At 42.0% G+C, this 22,372-nt stretch overlaps 3 protein-coding genes across 7 annotated transcripts in view; 1 reads left to right on the top strand and 2 right to left on the bottom strand.

Annotated features, from left to right (window-relative positions):
- Window positions 1-22: 22 nt before the first annotated feature.
- On the bottom strand, window positions 23-3,671 carry psmd7 (proteasome 26S subunit, non-ATPase 7). The gene is made up of 8 exons (XM_041039393.1): window positions 3,534-3,671; window positions 3,008-3,099; window positions 2,587-2,679; window positions 2,391-2,488; window positions 2,188-2,268; window positions 1,870-1,961; window positions 1,469-1,667; window positions 23-650 (listed from the first exon to the last, which is right to left on the bottom strand). Exons 1-8 carry the CDS (start codon window positions 3,605-3,607, stop codon window positions 387-389), a joined length of 993 nt encoding a protein of 330 aa, XP_040895327.1. The 5' UTR covers window positions 3,608-3,671; the 3' UTR covers window positions 23-386.
- A 35-nt stretch (window positions 3,672-3,706) lies between these two features.
- LOC121182135 (dynein light chain roadblock-type 2) lies at window positions 3,707-6,046 on the top strand. Of its 2 annotated transcripts, XR_005894092.1 has the most exons (5): window positions 3,707-3,750; window positions 4,054-4,129; window positions 4,231-4,398; window positions 4,569-5,610; window positions 5,773-6,046. XR_005894092.1 is itself a non-coding variant. In XM_041038486.1 (4 exons), the coding sequence occupies exons 1-4, from the start codon at window positions 3,748-3,750 to the stop codon at window positions 4,610-4,612; spliced, it is 291 nt and encodes a 96-aa protein (XP_040894420.1). In that variant the 5' UTR covers window positions 3,707-3,747; the 3' UTR covers window positions 4,613-6,046. The 2 variants fall into 2 exon arrangements, 1 of the variants encoding a protein (XP_040894420.1); XM_041038486.1 differs by having other exon boundaries at window positions 4,569-6,046.
- Window positions 6,047-6,458: 412 nt separating this feature from the next.
- The window catches only part of LOC121182550 (genetic suppressor element 1-like), a 36,034-nt gene continuing 20,120 nt past the window's right edge, over window positions 6,459-22,372 (bottom strand). For all 4 annotated transcript variants that reach the window (XM_041039124.1, XM_041039125.1, XM_041039123.1 and 1 more), the window contains exons 2-16: window positions 22,190-22,369; window positions 20,415-20,614; window positions 17,756-17,922; window positions 17,388-17,591; window positions 15,794-15,949; window positions 14,438-14,745; window positions 12,833-13,154; window positions 12,105-12,700; window positions 11,819-11,931; window positions 11,444-11,723; window positions 10,337-10,450; window positions 9,854-10,225; window positions 9,357-9,659; window positions 8,603-8,706; window positions 6,459-8,423 (exon numbers count right to left, since the gene is read on the bottom strand). In XM_041039124.1, coding sequence (XP_040895058.1) covers window positions 8,286-8,423; window positions 8,603-8,706; window positions 9,357-9,659; window positions 9,854-10,225; window positions 10,337-10,450; window positions 11,444-11,723; window positions 11,819-11,931; window positions 12,105-12,700; window positions 12,833-13,154; window positions 14,438-14,745; window positions 15,794-15,949; window positions 17,388-17,591; window positions 17,756-17,922; window positions 20,415-20,614; window positions 22,190-22,369 — 3,557 coding nt within the window. In that variant the 3' untranslated portion in view covers window positions 6,459-8,285. The remainder of the gene's footprint in view (window positions 8,424-8,602; window positions 8,707-9,356; window positions 9,660-9,853; window positions 10,226-10,336; window positions 10,451-11,443; window positions 11,724-11,818; window positions 11,932-12,104; window positions 12,701-12,832; window positions 13,155-14,437; window positions 14,746-15,793; window positions 15,950-17,387; window positions 17,592-17,755; window positions 17,923-20,414; window positions 20,615-22,189; window positions 22,370-22,372) is intronic.

Raw genomic sequence — 22,372 nt, 5'->3', positions numbered from 1 at the left:
GAACAGGTTAAAAAAAAAAACGTATAATATGATCCCAATTTAATGAGTGATACAGAAACAAAAAAAAAAAATCTCCATCTTACAAAAGAGCAATACCAGGTATTGTAGAAGACCAGGAACATGGGCAGCTACGAAAACAGAATAAACACGTTCTCGTAGTTCAGAACACGAAAGAAGCAAACATCCTCATCTCTGTACGTTATTAAAAAGTCTTTATGAGTGGCCACTTGTGACCATGAGGCCGAATCTCAAATGACACCATTCCCCATATAGAACCCTACTTTTAGCCTGAGACCCACATTCAGAACTGTGACAGTGGGCAGAAAGTAGAGCACCATCCAGATGAAGACAGCGAGATTTGAGAGAAGACCTTCAAAGAAGAACACTCATTTTTTCTTCTTCTCATCTTTCTTGGCACCATCTGCTTTCTCCTTCTCCTTGTCTTTGTCCTTCTCATCTTTTTTCTCTTTGTCATCTTTCTTCTCTTTCTTGCCTTCCTCCTTTTCCTGTCCTTCCTTCTTTTCTGCGTCTCGGTTGGAAATCTTGTTGTTGATCAGGTTGTGCAGGGCCACCACAGACCGTATGAGTGAGGCCAGGTAGACCACCAACATCTGGTCATTGGTCTTAAGGTAGAAGGCTTTTGTGAACTCCTGTGAAGACAAAACACATAAAATTCAATACAACAACACGCAGTATGTATGAAATGAACAATGATGTGGTAGCTAAACAATAAATATTGTGAAAGACAAAATGATAAATTCAATGTAATTTTATGCAGCGTCACTGAAAATTTTTGAACACAAAGTGTTAAGGACAAAAAGAAAACAGATGAGCCAAGAAACAGACACAGAACTATGCTTTAATTTCTCAGATATGACAAGAGCAAGTATTCATCTCCAAGGTCTTATATGTGTATCTACAATGTTGGTTGTAGATACACATGTTGCCGTAAATGACTATAAAATGTCATTAATATTTAGGTTCGATATAAATTTTGATTTGACATCATTATTAAAGCAAATCACAGTTTAAACACAAATCTTCCCTTAGTTGATATATGTTTGTTATAAGCTACAACAGTGCAGGTCATACTATACTAACAACATTTGAGCACAAACGTGCATTAACTATATCTGTCTCACTTAACCAGGCTCAGTTTGCCCTCCAGTGGATAAAACCAGAAGCTGCTGCTCATTTACAAATGCAGACTAAAAGAAAGAATTCACGTTTTCAGCTTCATTTTTTTTTGTTTTATTGTATATTCATTTATTTTATTTTGTATATCAAGTCAAACCCAAAATTTGTAGTGTAAAATTACTCTTTTATATTTCCAATAATGCAGCTTTAATCCTGTTTTTATAAAAAAAAAAACTCTCAAATTCACAAAGTACATAAAAAAAAGTTTGTGAAGTAGATGTCACTTAAAATCTTGTAAAATCACCTTGTATTGCAAACACAAACTACTTACCAGCAGATTAACGTCTGGCAGCAGGTTGAAGACATCCTGCAGCTGGTAGATGATCTGGTGGTTGATGGGGAGTTTGCCGGCTGCCACTCTCTCCAAGTAAGAGCGGATGTCCAGCAGTTTCGAGTTAAGTCCCTTTAAGCCGTGAACCTGGTTTGTGATGCGCTGAGAAAGAGTGCCCACTGTGGTATCTTTGATATCTCTGTGAACAGAAAGAGAGGAGAATTTGCACAAAATGCTTGTTTTGTTTTATTCAAGTAGACAAGAAGTTACCTGTTGATTATTTCTGCATTTGCATTTGCTCTTGGGTGATTTCAGCAAAGTAGTACCAGAGTTGCATCCTTTATATTCCGTACTATAATCATGTGGCTATAATGTGTGTGAATTGAAAGTTTGTTCAGTACCTGAGCAGATGCTCCACTCCCACTTCCTCTGCTTCCTCAGCTCCAATCTCACTGGTGACATGTTCAAATGTCTTGGATGTCGGAGTGCCATCCTAGAAAATAGTGTGTCGCCCATAGAAACATAATTCCAACTCTTATCTAAAGTTAAGTTTGTTCTTAAACAGCAGCTTCTCAAATGATAATCCTTCCTTTGAAATTATTAGTGCAGTGTTTGAATTAGCAATTAAACAAAGATGCATTGATTCATTTCTAGTTTCCCATCACCTCTGGAAAAAACAGGTATTTTATCTGCAGCAGCGTAACCCATGATTCACTTACATCATGTATTTCCTCCACGGAGATGTACGCTTCTGTGGGTAGACCAAGATCTTTGGGCTTCACATCTATAATGACTAACACCTGGTGGGATGACAGAGAAATATATGAGTGGGTTATAGAACATCAAAATGAATAGAGTAGAACAAGGTGTCGTCCAGATACACACACATTTAACAGAAGGAAAAAGCAAAGCAGTTACATACCGAATTGGTACAGTACTGCTTGATGAGCTCATTGATGGCAATGTCATTCTTATGTAATTTGGGTCCTGTGTGGTACCATCCAACTATTCTTTCCCTGGCTGAAAACCAGGGAAGACAGTTATTCACAAGTATAAAATCAGGGTAACACACTAATGTGAAGCACAAATGAATTACATAAACATAGGCAGCACCTTACCATTAACTTTCTTGAACATGCCATACATGTTCTCCAAGTAGTCATGGTCCAGGAACCACACTGAGTCATCCCTATCGTCCTCATCAAATGGCACTGGAAAGGAACATTGACAATAACTTTGAGAACTGACAAAATCTGTCTGTGGCAGACTTACAACATTTATTGGCCTTTAGAATCATTTTGTTTCATATTGTGCTATAGCAGTTATGAGTCCACAGTAAAATACTGACTACTGGATAACCCAGATAACCTCATCTGGGTTATCTCTACTTAGGACAGAAGAATTTGAGGAAGGTTTAGAAGAACTTACACCATAAGCTCTTAAAAAAAAAAACTGCATATCTCGACCTCTTATGCTTCTATTATTTAACACTGTTCTTTAATGGATCCGTCCCCCAAATACTGTCATCATGACACTCACCTGCAAAACTATTTGAGACGTCAAGAACTTTCTTCTGCCATGATCCCAGAAGGACACCAACCACTCGTTTCTGATTGCCAACTTTTCCTATCCTGTGGATTTAACAGTCAAATTAACACAACACATTAAGTTATTAGTTCACCATAATTCGTAAACATAGACTGAGTAGCTAGCTGGGTTGCTGCTGTAAGCTAAGCTAATGCGCAAACCTTCATGTTCTCTAACGCAAATGAAATGAATGACAAGATCATGTAATTAGAGCAGATTATTACACCTTGCCTATAACTGCCTCATTTAACAGTTTTATATAGTATATTGTTTTGTATATTGCTTTTTAACGATGTCTATATGAAGAGCTAAACTGATTGCGGTAAGCTAACTAGCCTGGTCATGTATGCATTCACGCTCAATGGGACTCTGACTCAGCAGGGCTAACATTAGCTTAGCTTAACAGCGGCGTTAAGCTTCTGAACGTTTCAGCTGCCAAAACCAGTAAAGGCTGATCACAAATGTTGAATTTACTGACCTGTTAAAGTGATCAACCACGCTGAGTAACACCAGGGGATGTACGACCACATTTTCCACCGCTAACTCCGGCATTTTTGCAGTGAAGATAAACAGCACACAACCTACCTCCACACAATGACGGCTACGCTACACTTCCGCTTGCGTCTGACGTCTCTTCCGTTTCTCTTGGCAACAAGAGAGACGCGCAGAGGAGACAGAGAAGCTGTCGCAAAATGGTAGGAACTGAGCAAATAAGTTCATAAGTTTCCTAAGTTTTTATTGTAATATGTCACTTTACGGTAAATTTCTTAATGTTTAAATGAATGTTAGATAATCAAACATTCGGAACAGCATAACTTATTTTAGTTAAAAAAAAACCCTACTGGCACTAGCCTTGCTAACTATTAACTTGACTGAAATTAAATTCGCTATCATCTAGACAGTCTGTTTATTACTATATTATTAGCAGAATTTGCCAAACAAACATTTCATTAGTGGTTGTAATATCAATTATTTTTTTAATTTCCTTTGTCTTGCAGGCTGAAGTTGAGGAAACACTGAAGAGGATCGAAGCTCATAAAGGTGTGATTGGAACAATAGTTGTCAATGCAGAAGGTAAACAAAAAAAAACATAAATATCTAGCACAGAAATTTCCTCTGATAAAACACATTTACAATTCAGTCTGACTGTAAAGGTTACTGCTTTATCTTCTCAGGTATTCCCATCAGGACAACTTTAGATAACTCCACAACAGTTCAGTATGCAGGACTTTTTCGTCACCTCACGATGAAGGCCAGGAGCACGGTGAGGGATATTGACCCCCAGAATGACCTCACCTTCCTCCGCATCCGCTCCAAGAAACATGAGATCATGGTTGCACCAGGTGAGTGCATCGTAGTTACATCGGTATTGTTGACTTAATGCTGACCACTGAAACAAACATTTAATATTATCACAGCCATTAGCTGTAATTTAGAAGAGGAACACTTTGGCTCTACTGTTTTCACTGCATCTTACTTTAACCACATCTTCTCTTTTTTTATGTTGCTGCAGAGAATGACTTTCTGCTGATAGTCATCCAGAACCCATGTGAATAGCTGCCGGACATTTTCATGAGAGTCAGCCTTTGGTTGGTCACATGGTGGTGCTTTATCCAGGCAAGAGATTTTATTCCACTGTGTTATGTTGCTCCATGTTCTGCATAGTTCTTCCTTTTCTATTTGAAACTGAAGTATGTTGAATAAGTTTGTGAAGTTAAGATGCTGGTGACTGAGGATGATTGTACAGTAGTTCATAGATGAACCCTATTCATTTTGTTAATGTACAGATGGGTAACAAATTCAATGAAAAATCTGAATAAATTAGTGGAGAAACATGATGCTTCCACACACGTGCACTGTGACAGACAACTGAACACTCAACATATCAGTCATCACATAACATGTATACAAGATGTATAAAAATGTTGAATTAACGTTGATGGCAGGAGCTTCTGTCACAAAGACTTATCAACTGACTGAAACAAGAGGGGTGACTAAATTGGAATCCGTATTAAACTCACTAACTAACTAAAGCCTATATGCTTTACTGAACAAGGGCATCTGATGGCTCTGTGCTGTGGGATAAATCTTCCTGCCATGGTTTGATTCCACTTGTCCCCACAGAGAGAAAGGTCATTGGAAAACAATACAAAGTTATTGTAAGTGATCGCGTTTATCCAGTGGCAGAAGCCTTAGATCTGTATTATCAGAAAAAGAATTTTAAGTATCTGAAGTACTCAATATTCAGAATGTTATATTATAATTATATACCATTTATTTGTTACTACTGATGCATTTAATTATAAGCAGCATTTTAATTTTGTAGCTGTTCAAGATGGATCTTATGCTAACTAGGCTATACTGTTTTATACTGTAAAGGCCATGCATATACAAGGTTCTTCCACACAGGTGTTTTCAGTTATGCTGTTTAATAAGTGCTTTGCTTAACTGACATCTCCCTCACGCTTCTGTAGGTTTTGTTGTGCTTGTTGGGTTCATTCTTAGTGCATAGAGTCTGGTGAAATCACATATTTCCCGGCATAACAGGGAACAGGGTAAGTGAAAAGACCTGGGTGGGTGTACAGAGACTTCCATTTGCAAAGTTATTAATTTGAGGTCACATAAAATTGAAAAACTCAGATAATATGCAAGAACCATAAAATTGTACTGAAGTACAGAACTTGAGAAAATGTATTTCCACCTCTGCTTTTATCCAGTGCTGAAACTGTGACTATGCCCCCAACTACAGGACACAAGAGATCACTGAATGGTTTGATGAGTATGAAGATGAATCATATGTTGTGGCCTTTACAGTCACTTAAACTTGACTTAATTAAATGCCCACTGGAGATTTTGGAGCAACGTCTCAGACAGCAGATTCACCTTTGAACTTCACCAACCGAGCTGCTGGAGCAACCATCTTTACATCTGGTGAATCCCTTCTTATGCAGAATTTTATTACATCACATGGCAAGTTAACTGTCCCTCTTCATTAACTATTTTAAGAGAGCAAAACATCAAAAAATAAACATACGTTTGCATTACTTACTTTCGTAGTCTTAGCTCTGTTCCTGTCCTGGTGTTCACAATCTATAGACTACATTGTTCATGTTGAAGTAAAATGTGAAAATTAACAGAGACAAATTAATAATATCCAAATAAATATAACCACCAGGTCCACAATAGAGGCTTGGCATTCGATCAGTGTTATCATGGAGCACATGCCCTGTAGAAAATTACAATTATTAAATTCAGCTATTATAATTATGGAGGACACAATGTGTAGCTTGTAAATATTTTATGGATGGAGCCCAAGCTCAGAGGGGTTCGGGATTAGAGAAAATGGCTAGTGATTACTGAAAAGCAAAAGCATCAGAAGACTCAGTTGTAAATATTCATGAGTTTGGCTGCACACAATGTGCAACTGTTTAATATTTATCATAAGTGAAAACTCTCATCTCTCCCCAGATGCGTGACAATCACAGATAAAAGACATTTTACAAATATTTTAATGTAAATTTCCATCAGAATGTACAGCAATATATGTTAATAAATAATTCATTGCAATTATACAGCCCAAAGAATACATTACATAACAACTGATTGAAACAAAGATGCAGGATTTCACAGCAAGTTTGTCGAGGAGACTGAACAGGTGATGCAGGGATGTCAGGTGATTTGGGAAGATTGCTATTGTAGTTTGTGCTTGTAGGAAACGGCTCCTGGGATTTTCGATATTCAGAGTCAAAGAGAATGATGAATTTGTGACTGTTTTTTTTTCTGGCTTGAACAAAACTAAATCTCATCCAAAGACCACAGGAGGTGTAGTTTGTTATCTGCAGAAGGATAGTGCCATTCTGATGTTCATGTTACCCATAAACAATTACAGAATTGTTTCAAGTACTCTTAAGACTATCAAGAGAAAAGACACAGTTTATTAGTCCTGAAATGTAAGTGAATAATAATTTGGCTTTTCTATCATCTTAATTTGAACATACTTATTCAAAATAATGCCGTAAATAACTTTAAATGACTGTAGTCTCCCTCAAGTGATGCCAATTGTCTAACATCATGTAGAAATTTTCAAAAGGCCTTCAAACCAATGAAATCAAATCACAACTTTTATTCTCTTCAAGTTTTGTCAACATTTATAGGCATGTGAGGGGCTTAGGACAGAGACCCTGGGATAAACCATCTGAACAGTGGAACTTGATCATGTTCTGAGACAAAGGATGGCATTTGCCACGTTGTCCTCCAGCCCCATTCTTATCTCTGTCCATCCCCAAACATTGTGACATCACATGACATTTCTCAAATATAACTGTCCTAACATCCTTCAGTTTCTAAACATTTTTATTCTGACCAGCAGCAGTTCAAACAAAACATATGGCTTCCCACAAGAAATGGTTAAAACAATAAAACATACAAAATTCTTCGTCTATCACAAGTGACATTACCAATGGAAAATGTTAGAAACAAAACAAAACAAAAAAAAAACTTCACTGATACCATTTGCCATTATATAGATAATATTTTTTTAGATGTTTCCGATCCTCTGTGGAACCATTACCAGCACAAAAAACTGCTTCATCTGTCAGATACAGTACTCAGTAGACACTACAACATTATGCCACACAGAGGACGGTCAAGTATTTCCTCAGATTCCATTTCAAGTGCATCCTGTCAAGTTTAAGGCCTGAGGTGTGCTTTGATTCCTTGACTCAATCTTTATTCTCTGAGTTTTAACCAAGTGACCGCTGCACCCTTAGTCTCTTTTCATTACTGTCCAGAGAGGCTACAGATTTGTGCCAAGTGATACATCTCATTAGTGTGGATCAATGCAGTTTTTACAGAAATTGATATGAGCTAAATTGTGGTAAGTCCTTAAAGCCAACTCAGGGACCAGTGGGAGTGGTTAGCGTCACAAAGACGCTGTTTGACCTACACAGTGTTGTTACAGTCCATGGGCAGAACAAGAGAGAGAGAGACTGGGAATGCCCAGACTATATGGCCACAATAGGTTGCTGTTACCGTGGCAAACATGGCAGGTAATCAATTGAATCTGGAACCAGTCAGGTAACATAACTGATTGGCCAGAAAGGTAACAAGACAAGAACTGGCTCCTTCAAGTGCTTCAAGTGCGGAGAGTGGTCTGGCTCCAGTCCATCTTGTTCTTGTTACTGTTCCTTCGCTGTCAGAGGCGTATCCGTCAGAGAGTTGCTGTCAGAGGTCACCTCGGTGTGTGTCCGTTGACTTGCCCCCTGCCCCAGTGAATGTTAGGTAGTGTCAAACATCTCCTGAAGTGCTCGAGCTGGGCCTGCAGCCTCTCTCTCTCCTCTCTCACTTTCTGCCGCTGACTCACCAGCTCCTGACAAATGAAGGATGGACACGATTCTCATTACAGAACCAAGACTTTCTGCACTAAGCTGCGTCACTCACAGACAGGAGTACAAAGAAGAAATGGGAACACTGACGATGAGAGAAGAAAGTACACAAATCAGCGAGAAACAAAGAGGCGAGAGTAAAGATATGGTCTCAGATACTTACCCCCATAGTGAGAGAGAGCTGCTCTGCTGTTCTGGTCAGATTATAGTTCTGTGCTTCAAGTCTTTTACACTGACTGTGAAGAACCTGCCGCTCTATGCTCCATTCTGTGAAGAAAGACAGACACAGAAACCATAAACGAAGGGAAAATTATAAACAGTTTAACATCTCGTTCACAGAAATGACCTCAGAGTTTAATATTGTCCCCCTGAGCCTGACACACAGTAATGTAAATGATCTAAAACAGACTTGTTTCAGAAGGTGCAAGTGTGTTTCTCAGAGAGCCAGCAACAGAAAGGTAATTTAGAAACACTGATGACATGAGTTTATCCTCATGAGAACACTTGCAAATTCTATTTTTCAACTGTTAATTGATATTTCGTTTAAATGTAATGGTTTCTTACTAGCAATGTTTATGTGTTTTTGTTTAAAAGTGAATCTTGGCAAACATAATGCTACCTGTTTTTTTTTAACTATAAAATATCAATATTGGTATCAACCTCCAAAATCTAGTGATAGTCAAGACCTGTGTTCTATCATTTATATTTTTATAACACACACTTTTTAAAATAACACTTTAATAGTTTCCTCACATCATACAAAAATAAGATATTTTAAAAAGTTTTTTTTTCCTCTTTGAGGAAATATTTAGACTGTATGACTATTGTATCCCTCATTTAAGTCACCCAGAGAAACCTTTAAGCCCTCTGAGACAATTTTGGGCTACGTACATGAATCTGACTTGACATTGACTTACCATCCACATACTCCTGGTAGGCCTCAAAAATAGCCTCAATACCCTGCCACTTCCTTGGAGCTTCTTCCACCTCCTCATCCTCTTCATCCTCCTCCTCCTGCCCAGATTCCTCCTCGTCCTCATCAGACAGGTACTCCCGTGGTGCTGCCATGTTCCGACCGCCCACAGGAGAATGGAGGTGATGGCCGTTGATGTGCGCGTGCTGAGGAGCATGGTTAGAATTTGAAGGTTTCGGTTGAGAGATGTTGTGAGGCAAGGGGTGCTCAGCCTTCACGCCTGCCTCGGGGACACAATTTGAGACTCCTTAGAAGAAAAAAGTGAGACAAAAAGGGCAACTTCAGTCTTTTTAGCGCCTCACAAGAAGCCAACATACTGAATGTATACCAGTAGGCTTTTTAGGGTAGTTCACATAAACACCACTAGGTGGCAGACCACTGTCATTTTACAATTCACAATCTAACCTAATGACCATGCACCTATGGGAGTGAGTGGCTAACCTTTGTTCTGCAGTGTGATGTGAGTTGACTGCAGCACAGCCTGGTGGAAGTGCTGAGCAAAGGCCTCAGGTGTGAATCTCTCCCAGGGCCGGTTCCTTCCATTCTGCACCAGCTCCTTTTTCTGAGTAGAAGCCACAGCGCCGTTCTGGAGGCCTTGGAGCTTCCTGTTTGGCTGAGCCTCGGCGAACTCAAACTTTTCATGATGGGGGGCTAAGGGTGGAGGGATGCGAACGCTCTGGGAATCCATGGAGGGTTTGACTGTGTCGTTGTGGAGGTGCTTAGGTTTATTTAAGTAAGGAGGGGAGGGGCTGGGAGAGTCTGGGTACAGATGTCCGTTTGATTGACACGGCAGAGGGGCTGAGGAAGAGTCACCTAAAAACAAATGTGCACAGATGATTAGAAAGATTTTTATTTGCAGCTTTAAACATGCACATAAATGTGTGCGAGTGTGGGGTTGCTTATGTGTCTTTGTGTGTGTCTCACCAGTTGAGGGAGCAGGAGGACTACTACACGGAGGTAGAGGATTATATCTGAGAGTGTCTAACGTCACAGTCTTCCTCTGAATGGCCCTCAGCAGCTCTTCTGTCCTCTCCTTATCTACAGAGAAAAAGACAGAATGAGAACACCTGCCATTCATATCTGAGAACAGGAGGACTTAAAGAACTGACTGGCACCAGGAGCTGAAGGAAAAAGGTCAACAAATGGATGATCTGAGGTAAATTCCACTGCAGCACCATCACAGCCAGACTGTGGCCACAAAACTGAAGTTTAACGAAGGCTCATCACTTTCAGTTTGTACCAGTTTTCACCTAAAAAAATATCAAGCTTATTTAAGAAGAGCACATCAGTTTGTAAAGATTTTAACCCAGATTTTATATCCTCTGTTCATCCAAAAGCCGATTACTGCAGTTTACAGTAAACTGGGTTCTCTTGCAATGTTGACTCATCTGAAAATGCTGCCCGTAACAGAAAATGGAGAGAAAAACTGAAAAGCAGCACAAATGAGCTGCTGATTATGCACCAGTGTCCCTCTGAGCAGGTAAAAAACATTTTAACAACAGAAAAATTTCACTGTTAAAGATATTTTAAAATCCAATTTCTTTCCTGGATTTTTGTACTGTGACCCTTTTTTTATTAGATTTTTCATGTTTTTTAATAAACAGTTTTTAAGTGATGGAAATTAATGAGCCCTAAGTATATCCAACATTGCAAATGCAGTCTTTACAGAAATTATATGCCTAAAAAAGTAGTGTATTTCATTTTGCCCATTTAAAATGTGGACATTACATTTTTACATTAAAAATTCACAAGTTCAATAACTTTTTTTTTCAAAGGAATTCATTCATTCTGAACTTACACTGCATTTTGACAGGGTGTGGATTAAAACCTACCCTTGCTGGAGAAAGTAGAAAACCCTGCTACAACCTCATCTCCAGAACTTTATTTTCTTCTCACCCCTCCTACATCCTTGGTAAATATCAAAACTGAGAGAAACTGAATGTTGTATTTCTCCACAGGGAATCACCAGAACAACTGTGCAGAGAGCAGAGTAACACGTAGGATGTGTGTGGATACCAAACAGGTTGTTACCTCTTCTCTGCTGTGGGCTGACATGGGAGAGGTTGAACATGAGGAGGAAGTCTTTTTTCTCTGGCAGTTCTGGGGTGTTGTCCATCTGCTCGGCAGAATACGGGGTACTTAAGGGAGTTGTAGGTGTTGAAGGTGAAGAGGCTTTTCTCTTGCCCTGCACGGCTGGCGGAGAGAGGCTGCGCTCTCTCATCATCCTCCTCCTCTTCCTCCTCTTCTGCGCCAAAAGCTCATCGCGATGGGCCAGTGTGGTCAGACCACACACACGCAGAAAATCCACTTTCTTTGGAGAGAGGAATTTGAGCAGGTTAATATCACTCAAAAATTTTCAAACCACAAATCTACGATGAATGTATATGGGAGCCTATATTCATGCACCTCGGAGGATGTGTCCAGTTTGAGTGGGGGCTGTTCTGTCACTCTCCTCAAATGGGCTTTCACCTCCTCCTCGTCGCTCTCATCATACGACTCATCCAGGTCATAGTAATAACCTGGTAAGAGTAGAGCAAAGCAGAAATTATCTTTCATCATAAAAAAATGCAGGCACAAGGGCTAGTTTTTAATAGCACAAGCAACCATTCCCTGAAGTCATCTCTTCTGCCTACCACTTCCCCTCCTGCTAATAAATCCCCTCCCCTCTATCCTCCTCCATCATCTTGCTCACCTCCCTCTCTGGCCTCCCTCCTCCTCCTCTCCTCCAGGTCGAGCTTGCTGAGCAGCCGGCGGTGCTGCTGCAGAACCTCATCGTACACCAGCATATTGTCAGGCGCCTGACTCTGTCGCTCCCTCACCGGAGATGGGGAGGCTTCCTGGCACCGCCCCCCAAGGTCAGTGCTGGGGACCGACAGAGGCACGCAGGATCTCTGGTGGAGGTTACTGATGTGATGCCGGTGGTAGAGATTCTGGATGGTCCTGTCCTGCTCAGCCCTGTTCCAGGACTCCAGTAAACTAGCTCCCCTCAGTGAGGGGTACCTCTCTGTGCCTTCTGCCCTCCTCTTGCCTCCTTCTTCCAGCTTGTCCCCCCAGCTTAGCGGGGGTCTGTCGGCTCTTGTCAGTCCCGGAGGTGGTCGGCTTGGCGGTGTAGGAGGGTTGAGTTTTCTGCGGGAGTCTGCAGGTGTGTCAACAAGGGAAGCTGGGTTCCAAAGTGTAGTCGGAGGGGCAGGAGGATGATGAGGACCTTTAGGAGAGATGAGAGGAGGCGGAGCACCAAGGCAAGGGGGCACATCTTTGCTGCCTGGGTTGTGATGGACTGAATTGGTTCTGTTTCGGGAAAAAGAAAACAAAATACAATACCATTTAGATTCATAGTCCACCTACACTGTGCAACATTGCAGAAAGAGTACAACTTCATTTTACTTCATTTTCTGAAGCTAGTTTATTTGGCATTCTCACCTGTGGATGTCTCTTCTTGGATCCACCCCTTTCCCTGGTGACCTGAGGCCCAGCTCCAGCTGAGCCTCCCTCTCTTGCCCTTGCCCTCGTTGCCGTGTTAACCAGGCCTCCTCGTTGGCCCTCTGAGTCATCATGGCAGCTGCCAGAGCTCCATGGATCCCCCCAGCAGCACCAGCAGCAGCAGCGTGATGCTTCCCCAGGTGAGAAGGCACCAGACTGGGCACTGGGTGCGGGACAGAGCCCCTGGAGGACTGAAGGCCAGCCTGCAGGGCCAGAGGTTTAGGTGCTGGGAAACCCGGATGCTCAGAATCCTTGGGTTTATCTGGGGAAACATTGGAAACCATAAATTAGTTCTTGAACATGTAATGTTGACACCAATATGCCTGTGTAGACACAGAGGAACAGCAAAAAAAATCTCTGACTTTTGCATATTATCCAGAGATTTACTGAGGCTTCATTCCACACTGCATTCTTACACTGTAGTTTAACTAAAAGGTTAAAACAAATGTGCATGCAGTGCTGTTTGAGTGGTCTAAAGATTTTTAAAAATGCATTTCATTAAATTTCAATACATCCCAACAGATTGGACTGTGTCATATTGGAGGTGTGAAAGTAGAGAGAAGCAAAGCATCATGCATAAAGTTTCAATGTACCGCTTTGTAGAAAGCAGTAACAGAAGTGCATTTACTGCTTCTACATGACCGACCGCTGTGCTACAAACAGTAAGTCTTTTCTTTATTCATTTACAATAGTGTGAATGCAAATCTGGTACAAAGAAAAGCATCCAAAATAAAGCAACAGGCATTTTCTCCTGTATTAACAATGAACTATCTTATATGTAGTATTCTTCATACACTTCTTCATACACTGACCCGCTATAGTAAAGGTCATGGGGTCATTGTAACCAGAGGTGTTCAACATTTAGGAAACGTGACTGTATTCTGCAAATTCCCACAAACCGCCTGCCTTACTTTAGATTCATCAATATCGTGCTTGCAGAGTTGATATTAAGGCCTGAGGGCTCATGGAGGGTTAGCTCATGGAGAGAATAAAAGTCAAAGGGCCTTTCGGGAACATGCACATGCTACTTTTGTGTCGATCTGCCTATTATATTTTGATATTTCTTGTATACAAATGGAAAATTTGGCATGGTGGCTGCACTAGAGGAGAGGATGGGGGTCAATAAAATCCCTGTCCTTTGGGGACTACAAATATCCATACCAAATTTTATGGCAATCTGCCCAGTACATGTCAAGATATTTGGCTCTGGACCAAAGCGCTGGACCTTCTGAGCTGAACTGCCATCATTACAGTTCACAGAAGCCAGACAGAAAGGTTATGATGTACGGCTATTCAGAAAATTATACTACTAAAGATCAAAACTTCTTAAATGACATTTTGAGTTTGTCTCTTCTTTTTTAATTTTCAACGAGTAATCATCTAACTCTTATCTGTACACAGAATACCTTATTTACTTAACCAGGTAGTCTGTTAGCAGTTTCTTCAACTCAGAGCATCTGGTTGTGTGTGTGCCTGCATGTGTGTACACATACATGAGTGCACGTGTGTGCATGTTTGTGTAAGTGCATGCTTGTGTGTAGGTACCCAGTCTGTTTGGGGTCAGCCTCTCCCCTGGCCTGGCCCTGTCCTCCGGTGGTGCCCTCCGAGCCTGCAGCTCAGCCAGGTAGTGGCTCTCCACTGCTCTGACCATCTGCTGCTGTCTCTCCCTCTGCCTCTCCTTCTGTCTGTCCAGCTCTCTCTCCCGTTCTCTCTCCCTCTCCTCCTCCCTCTCCCTCTCTCTCTCCCTCTCCCTCTCCCGCTCTCGTTCCAGCCCAGCCTCGCGCTCCCTTTCTTTCTCTCGTTCACGCTCTTGCTCTCTCTCTCGCTGGCGGAGCTCATTCTCCATCTGTAGCCTGTGGGGGAGGTTGACAAGTATGCACACATACACAACACACAGACACACACAGAGGGAGAAGGTGAGAGATGCAACACCCAACATGAGGCAGATATTAACCACACACTGGTGAACCTCACACAAACATTTCTGCTCAAACACACACACATTCACAGAAACACACGCAAATATGCACACACTCTCTCCACTTACCATGAGGAAAATAATCCATACACAGCATGACTGAGCAAGAGCAGATGAACACTTAATAGGTATCCACAGGAAAAGGACACACACACTCACACGCACGCAAAACAGAACACATTCACAGCAATCAATAGCACACAAACAAACCTACAAGATATGCAGGAGCCATTACAGAACCAGACGATAAATACCATCCATTTCAAACACAAACAATTCCCCGTGCATTAAGCCACGGAGGAAACAATGTGAACCTGAGGAAGGAACTCAAAGCACTGAGAGAAAATGACAGAGAAAGGGGGTAAAAAAGGCTTCCTTATGTGCATGTGTGTGTGTGTGTGTGTGTGTAGGACAGTGTGTGTGATGAGTGTATAGGAGGCACTGTAGGGTGTGTGCTAAAAATATCACACACTCAGCAACCGGTGCCTACCCTACAGAGAAAGATTGAGAGAGATTATACAGCCCTGCAGACAGAGAGAGAAGAGAAAAAGAAAGGAAGAAAGGAAGAAAGAAAGAAAGAAAGAAAAAGAAAGGGAAGGAAGTACTGAATGAATTCATGTGTGTCTGTGTTTGTGTGGGCTTATTTATTTTTCTATTTGTGGGGTCATCTATTCTTGTGGGGTCACACAGCTTTGTAAGGACCAAAATGCCCATAAGTTTCAATGGCGTTTTGATGGTTGAGTCTTGGTTTTAGGGTTAGGATTAGAATTAGGTTTAGGGTTAGGGCTGGGTTTAGACATTCAGTTCTGATGGTTCAGGTGTATTTTGTCAATGACAGGTTCCCAAAAATATAGTGAAACAAGCAGAGGTGTGCGTGTGTGTGTGTGTGTGTGTGTGTGAGAGAGAATATGTATGTGTGTTACCTCTCGGCCAGCGCTGTGTGATTTAGTTCTCCAGGGTAGCGGCCTCCAGGCAGGTGCAAGTGGAGGGCAGAGGGGTGGAGAGGAGGGAAGGCGCCCCCTGCAGGCACAGAGTAGAACTGCGACCGCAGCGCAGAGAGACACAGAGACTCCTCCATCCTATGAGGGACAGAGGCAAAGCAATCAGACTTTATCAGCATAGGCCACATGTGGAAGAGGAAGATTACACAGCAGTGACAGTGAAAGACTGATGTGAATGGATGAAAGTACTGTGTGAGGTATGATAGAGCAATGAACAGAACTTTGAAAAAAGAAAAATTCACATGCATACACTCTGAGAATGCACAGACTGTAAGTACACTACTGGTGAAAAGTATTAGAACACATCAATTTTTCCAGTTATTACTGAAATTTACACAGAGTAATGTCTCAGTGTACTCTGAAATTGAAATATAGAACCTTATGCAATATTTATGCTGAAGTTCCCACGAATGTGTTGGGCTTGCAAGTTGCTTTGCTTTCACTTTCTGTCCAGTTCATCCCTAACCAGCTCCATAGGGTTTAATTCTGGAGACTTCGCCGGTCTTTGACTGTTTGAAGCCACTTTGTTCTAATGTTTTCGGTCATTATCTTGCTGTAGGATGAAACCCTGACCAACCAGTCTGTCTTCCTTTGTTGGTTGCCTTTTTCTCACAATATCTGACATCAATTTACAGTCCTACTTCTGCAGTGCAGTATTGTCCTAATAATACATCAGAAAGTCTAGTAACACACTTTGTCCCAACACTGCCTTTATACAGACTGAGGAGTTTTAAGTCATCAGCAAAAGTTGAGGCACCTGCAGGAACTGTTTGCATTAACTTTCAAGGTTTTTTTTACTTCCATTGCTGCAGAAAAACTGTTATTTATTTAGTTCTTTATCTCTGAAAAAGTCCTGTTTTCTATGAAATCTACATGAAATTACTTTTTTTTTTCATTGGGCAGTTTACTACTGGTCTTTGTACCATTTCAGATTATTCACTGCTTAAATTTCAATAAGAGCTGGTTCTTAAACTTTTTGCTAGTAGTGTATAGTGTTAACCTGAATATACGTATATCAACATTTTGATTGTTCAATTAACTTATTTTTGATAAAATCATTTTAAACAAGCACTGTAAATTGTATTCTTTCACCTTTTACTGTAGTTTGTGCTTCTGTAAATCCTCCTCATAGTATTATGAATAATAATTTTTATTGCTCTGTGTATGAACTGTGAACTGGGTGATGGGAGTATCTAATGACTATCTGATGGGTTGGTGTAATTTATGTCGTGTCATTGTGTTTAGTCGTGTTAAAGAATGGTGTGCTTAGAATAAGTAGTGTCACCTTCGTACATCCATAGAACAGTTTAGCTTTGCATTTGTTCCCTGATGTTGCCAAAATACTCCTTAAATTTACCCTCAGAAACGGTGGTTTGATAAAACAGTCCCGTGCTGTTTAACAACATCTGCGTGTTCCAGCACTTCACTTAAAGTACAATATACCCCTACTGAGAGAAACATACAACACGTCTGTTAGGGTCCCATGGGACTGAAGAGTTTATGGTTGTAAAGTTACCTTGGTAAGGACAGAGGGTGGTGCAGGTAGGCAGGATGATAGTAAGCAGCAGCAGCTGCAGCATGGGCGGCAGCAGCAGGGTCAAGACTCAGGGGCAAAGAGGTCAATCGGAGGTCATCTGAGGTGGCAAAGGGCCGGAGTGCTCTCAGGTATTCCTCTGGGACGGCACCTGAGGGAACCACAGGGTGCATCTGCCCAGGCAAACTGTGGAAACACGACACAATGTTATGTGTCACATTGGCTCTAATAATATATATTTAAACTAAAAATTCTTCATGTGGCTTCAAAAGTGTTCTGTCTGAAGGGGTTTGAGGGTTACTATGCTCTCATGCAAATACAGTCCAACTATGAGTGTGTGTTACGCTTACCTAAGGCTCTGTATTCTGGGGTCTTGCATGATGGAGCTGGGGGTGAGACCAAAGGAGTGAGCCAGTGGGTGAGATGAAGGGATAGGTGGAGTCCTCTTATCCTGCTGTGGTTGGGTGTTCTCAGCAGCCACCCTCTCCCGACTGAGTCCCTGAACACCCGGCTCAACCTGACAGGGAGACAGTGTGAGAGCAGGCATTACTATGTATGTGTGTGGGCTTTTAAGTGGGTGTTAAATTGGAACTGAGCAGAAAAAAAAGTTCAGGAAACGAGGAAAGGGAAATGAGAAGGAGCGACTGGGTAAAAACCCCCCGGGCTGCACCTGGAGGCTCAGCAGAGTGGAAAAGTGGGTCTGATATGTCATAACAGGTCAAGATCAAAGTGGAAAGATGATCCTAATATCTGGCCAACTGCTCTCTCCTTCATCGCTCACTCTCTCTCCTAAGAGCTTCCCACTCAGAGGATTTAGTCGCCACAACATTGCATTTGATCCTTTGCTTAAATAGTAAAATTCCAACCCTCAAATCACCACCATGATAAAAAAAACAGTGATGAAAAAGAAAACATGGATGGATGTTTCCTAAACTTGCATATAAATCTACAGTTGACAGTGATACAGTTGGCAAAGACACACACAATGTGATCGTGTCACATGTGGGTTTGGATCTGGACCCAATTTGCCTAATATATCACGTGTCATTATTCTGACAGCTGTGAAGCTACTTAGGCACAGTGCTGCTTTGAGCTACATGCTAACGTCAGCATGCTAACACGCTCCCAATGACAATGTTACCATGCTGATGTTTAGCAGGTATAGTGTTTACCATGTTCATCATCTTGATTTGGCATGTTTGAATGTAATGTTTACTAATTATCACTAAGCACAAAGTACAGCTGAGCCTGATGGGAAAATCATTAGTTCTGCAGGTATTTGGTCACAAACCAAATGACTGGACAAATTACATTTTTTGACCTGATGATGGCGCAAACGAAAAGTCAGATTCATCCTCCACACACCATATATACCATACTAACAATTCATCCAATAACATCCAATACCTGTTGAGATATTTTAGTCTAAACTTACCGACCATTCAACTGACCAGCAGACTGACATTGCAGAGCCACACTGCTAGCATGGCCCAAAAAATAAATAAATAAATAAATAAATAAAAATTAACACAGACTGTAACTGTTACACTGGGACCAAGACAGGACTGATTTTTCCAGGATAAAAGAGAAACAGCTGCCAGGAAACCTTTAACTTGACATGTTAATGAGAAGAGGACGTGCCTTTGCATTTACACTTAAGTGTCAAATGTTGTTGCTACAGTAACAGACGACAATACAGGTCAGACAGGCTACGGGCAAACCACAAACAAATGAGTTCTCCCAGAAACACCCGATTTGCTACCTTAGCTTTGAACAACACTTGACTTGCAGTGAAATAACTTTGCTTTGAATATGTTTGAATAGTTTTGAATGCATCAGTCATGGAAAGCAGATTCAAACCAGTGATGAAGCATATCTCTCTCTCAGCAATCTACACTGGCTCAAAATGAGAAGGGGAGGCAACACACGAAGGGCCTGGAGGGCAGCCATCGCATTCCTTGACCTCTCACCCCGCAGACAGCCAACAGCCTTCACAGATGAAGCGATAAACACACACGCACAAACTGTGTGTCTGTTTCTTTTGCTGAAATCGTCCTGTGCTCGTTCTTTCTCTGTTCTACGACAAGGTGTGAACCAAAAGGACAAATACTGAATTTGCACAAACCTTTAGAGCCCTCATTTCTCTCTCTGTCACTCTCCTGCTCATTCTTACTAGTCCCCCTTCCCTTTCTTAACATCCTATTCTCTATTTTCCTGCCTCCCTCCCTCCTTCTTTCTCTCTGAATGTCTGAATGGGAGCCCCAGGCAGGCAGAGCCACAGAGTGGTCTTTGTGAAGGGGGAGAAAGGCAGCTCTGATCCAGGGGGAAGTGGCTACTGTGGGGGCTAACCCCTGCATTGTGTGAGGGGCCTGGTTCCTCGCCCTAGCTTAAATTCACTCACACACCCACAAGCAAACACATCCACAGACGCACACACACACATACACAGGTCCCTCTTCACATCCTAAGCCTTTTGTGGAGAAGGGTCAAGTACACACACACACGTATGCACACACACACACACACACACAAACACCGCAGGAAGCTGAACACAATAGGTGCCAGTCTCTGCAGCCTCCAGTGTTTCTTTACAAACCCCTCATGTGTTGCTGAAAAAGACATGGACTGTTTAGTGAGAGGAAGAGGAAGTGAAGAAGAGAGGTGAAAGCATGAAAATGAAAGAATGAGACAAGACAGAGAAGGAGAGGAAGGAGGAAAGAAAGAGAGACACAGAGGGATGGCTGGTTTTGACAGTTTCATGTTGACAAGCACTGAGCACCCTTTCTTTAATGGAAGGAGCAGCAGCAGGACGGATAAGGGAGACAGAAAGAGACAGACGACTCATCTGTGCCGAGAGAAAGCACACAAGAGAGAGAGATGAGAAAAAGACAAACCAGCAAGACAGGGGAACAGGAAGTGCAGATGACAGAGAAAGAGCAGCAGCTGTCTTGTCTCAAACTTGTCTGGAACACCAGCAGGTAAGACGGCTTGATAAACATCATCTCTCACCTGTCGTCCGTCGGCCCTCCACAGGCCGTTGCTGGTCTTGGTCGGGGCAATGGTGACTACCGGGGGTGTGCTGGGGACACCGTGGCCCCTGGTCTGGCCCAGGAGGGGCCCTAATGAGCCCCGCTTCGGAGTGGTGACTGGCGAGCTGTGGCTGGTGGCCGGGGAAGAGACTGGAGACGACTCACCGCTGAGGGCAGAACCTGAGGAGGGGAGAGAGGGGATGAATGACAGTGGCAGCGTTGGGAATAAACTTCAGCGATCAGACGGATTTCAGGATCAAACAATTCCCCCCGTGGCATAATATAGATGGTACACGAAAAGAAAAATCAACTTTTTTGTCAGTGCGCTGGCCTGTGAAGAGGTAAACAGTGATTCAATCATTCTGATGAAACATATTCTGGGGAAATGTGACAGAAATAAAAGTAAGAAAAAAGCAAGACAGAGGAGGTACAAGAGATGAGGAAGAGGGTACAAAATGAAAGTGTGTGCCAATTATGCGTGTGTGCACACTGATGAAAAGGGACAAAAAACAGATATATAGAGAGTGAAAGAAGGATGTCATAAATGAAAGTGTTAAAAAAAGGCTGAGGTGTGACACGGCGAAGGGGGAGGTGTTAAATGTGATAAAGAGAGAGAACGTGTGTTGTCCTTAACATTCACACCACCATTACTCTATTACTGTAACACTCACTAATCAGCATACATGCGCAGAAACACAAACACATTCAGAGATGGTAAGAAGGAGGAAATAATGAGATGGAGAGAAGGTGGAGAAAGAGCTGCAGGGAGAGAGCGAGAGGGAAAACAAGATGGTGATAGATAGTAGGGGGGGTGGAAGAGAGAGAGAGAGAGAGCTTGTTATAATTGGTGGTAATTAGATTCTCATTATTAGGAGATGAATGAAAACGGATGAAGGAAGTGACAGAGAGGGAGAGGTCAGAATAGGTCAGCTACACCTTCATTAGGACACCAACGAGCTGAGCAAAGACATACACACACACGCTCAACCAAAGAGCTGCCAGGTACTAAAACATTTCACATTAATCCACAAAACACAACCTTCGTCTGTGAAATTATCTATTTGCACAGTTACTGGCACGGTGAAACTGTGCAATGCCGTGTCCAATTTTCAGTCGTTAACGCCTTGTTCACATCTTAAAGGAACAGTCCAACGTTTTGGTAGATGTGCTTATTTCCTTTCTGGAGGAGGGTTAGATGAGGAGAATGACACCACTGTCCTGTCTGTACGGTAAATATGAAGTTACTACCAGGAGCCGGTTCACTTAGCTTAGCATAAAAGATGGAATCGGAGAAGCAGCTAGCCTGGCTCTAACAACATTCATCTCCCAGCATCTCTAAAGCTCATTAATAAACAAGTTATATCTTGTTTGTGCAGGAAAACCAAAGTGTGAAACTGACACGATGCGGTTTTACAGGTACATAAGGTTATTTTCTTTTCTCAGCATTAAAAGGGAACAAGTGTGTTACTTAAAGTGTTGAACTGTTTCTTTAAAGTTGTTTTCGCAGTTTGGTTTCTTGGTTTTGAGGTGACAGAAAGGTCAAAAAAGTAAAAAAAAATCTGCATGTATATAAAGGATACTGAACAAACCTGGCAGCAGTGGCAGAGGTGGTTGTTTTTGGGTGTGACAAAGAAGAATCTGCTCTACATGTGTGTGCGTGTGTGTGTGTGTATGTGTGTTCAGGACTATGTTAGCTCTCTAGGGCCTGGAGCTGCTGGAGCTCTGGGTTTTTAAGGAGGTTAGATCACCGCTCACCTCTGGGATCCTCAGCCTGTTTGGCCAGTTTACGCAGAGCAGCAGCGAATCCGGAGTTTGCAGATTGGGCAACTGCGTTCCCATTGGTTAGTGGGCTAAGGGGACTGACAGTAGCCGTGGTGCGAGTTGCCGTGGAGATCATTCCTAATGATGATGATTTATTGGACTCATGGTTCATACCTG

The sequence above is a fragment of the Toxotes jaculatrix genome, chromosome 5 (assembly GCF_017976425.1).
Source record: "Toxotes jaculatrix isolate fToxJac2 chromosome 5, fToxJac2.pri, whole genome shotgun sequence".
NCBI classification, from domain to species: Eukaryota; Metazoa; Chordata; class Actinopteri; family Toxotidae; genus Toxotes; species Toxotes jaculatrix.
This window is presented reverse-complemented; position numbering and strand designations above follow the sequence as displayed.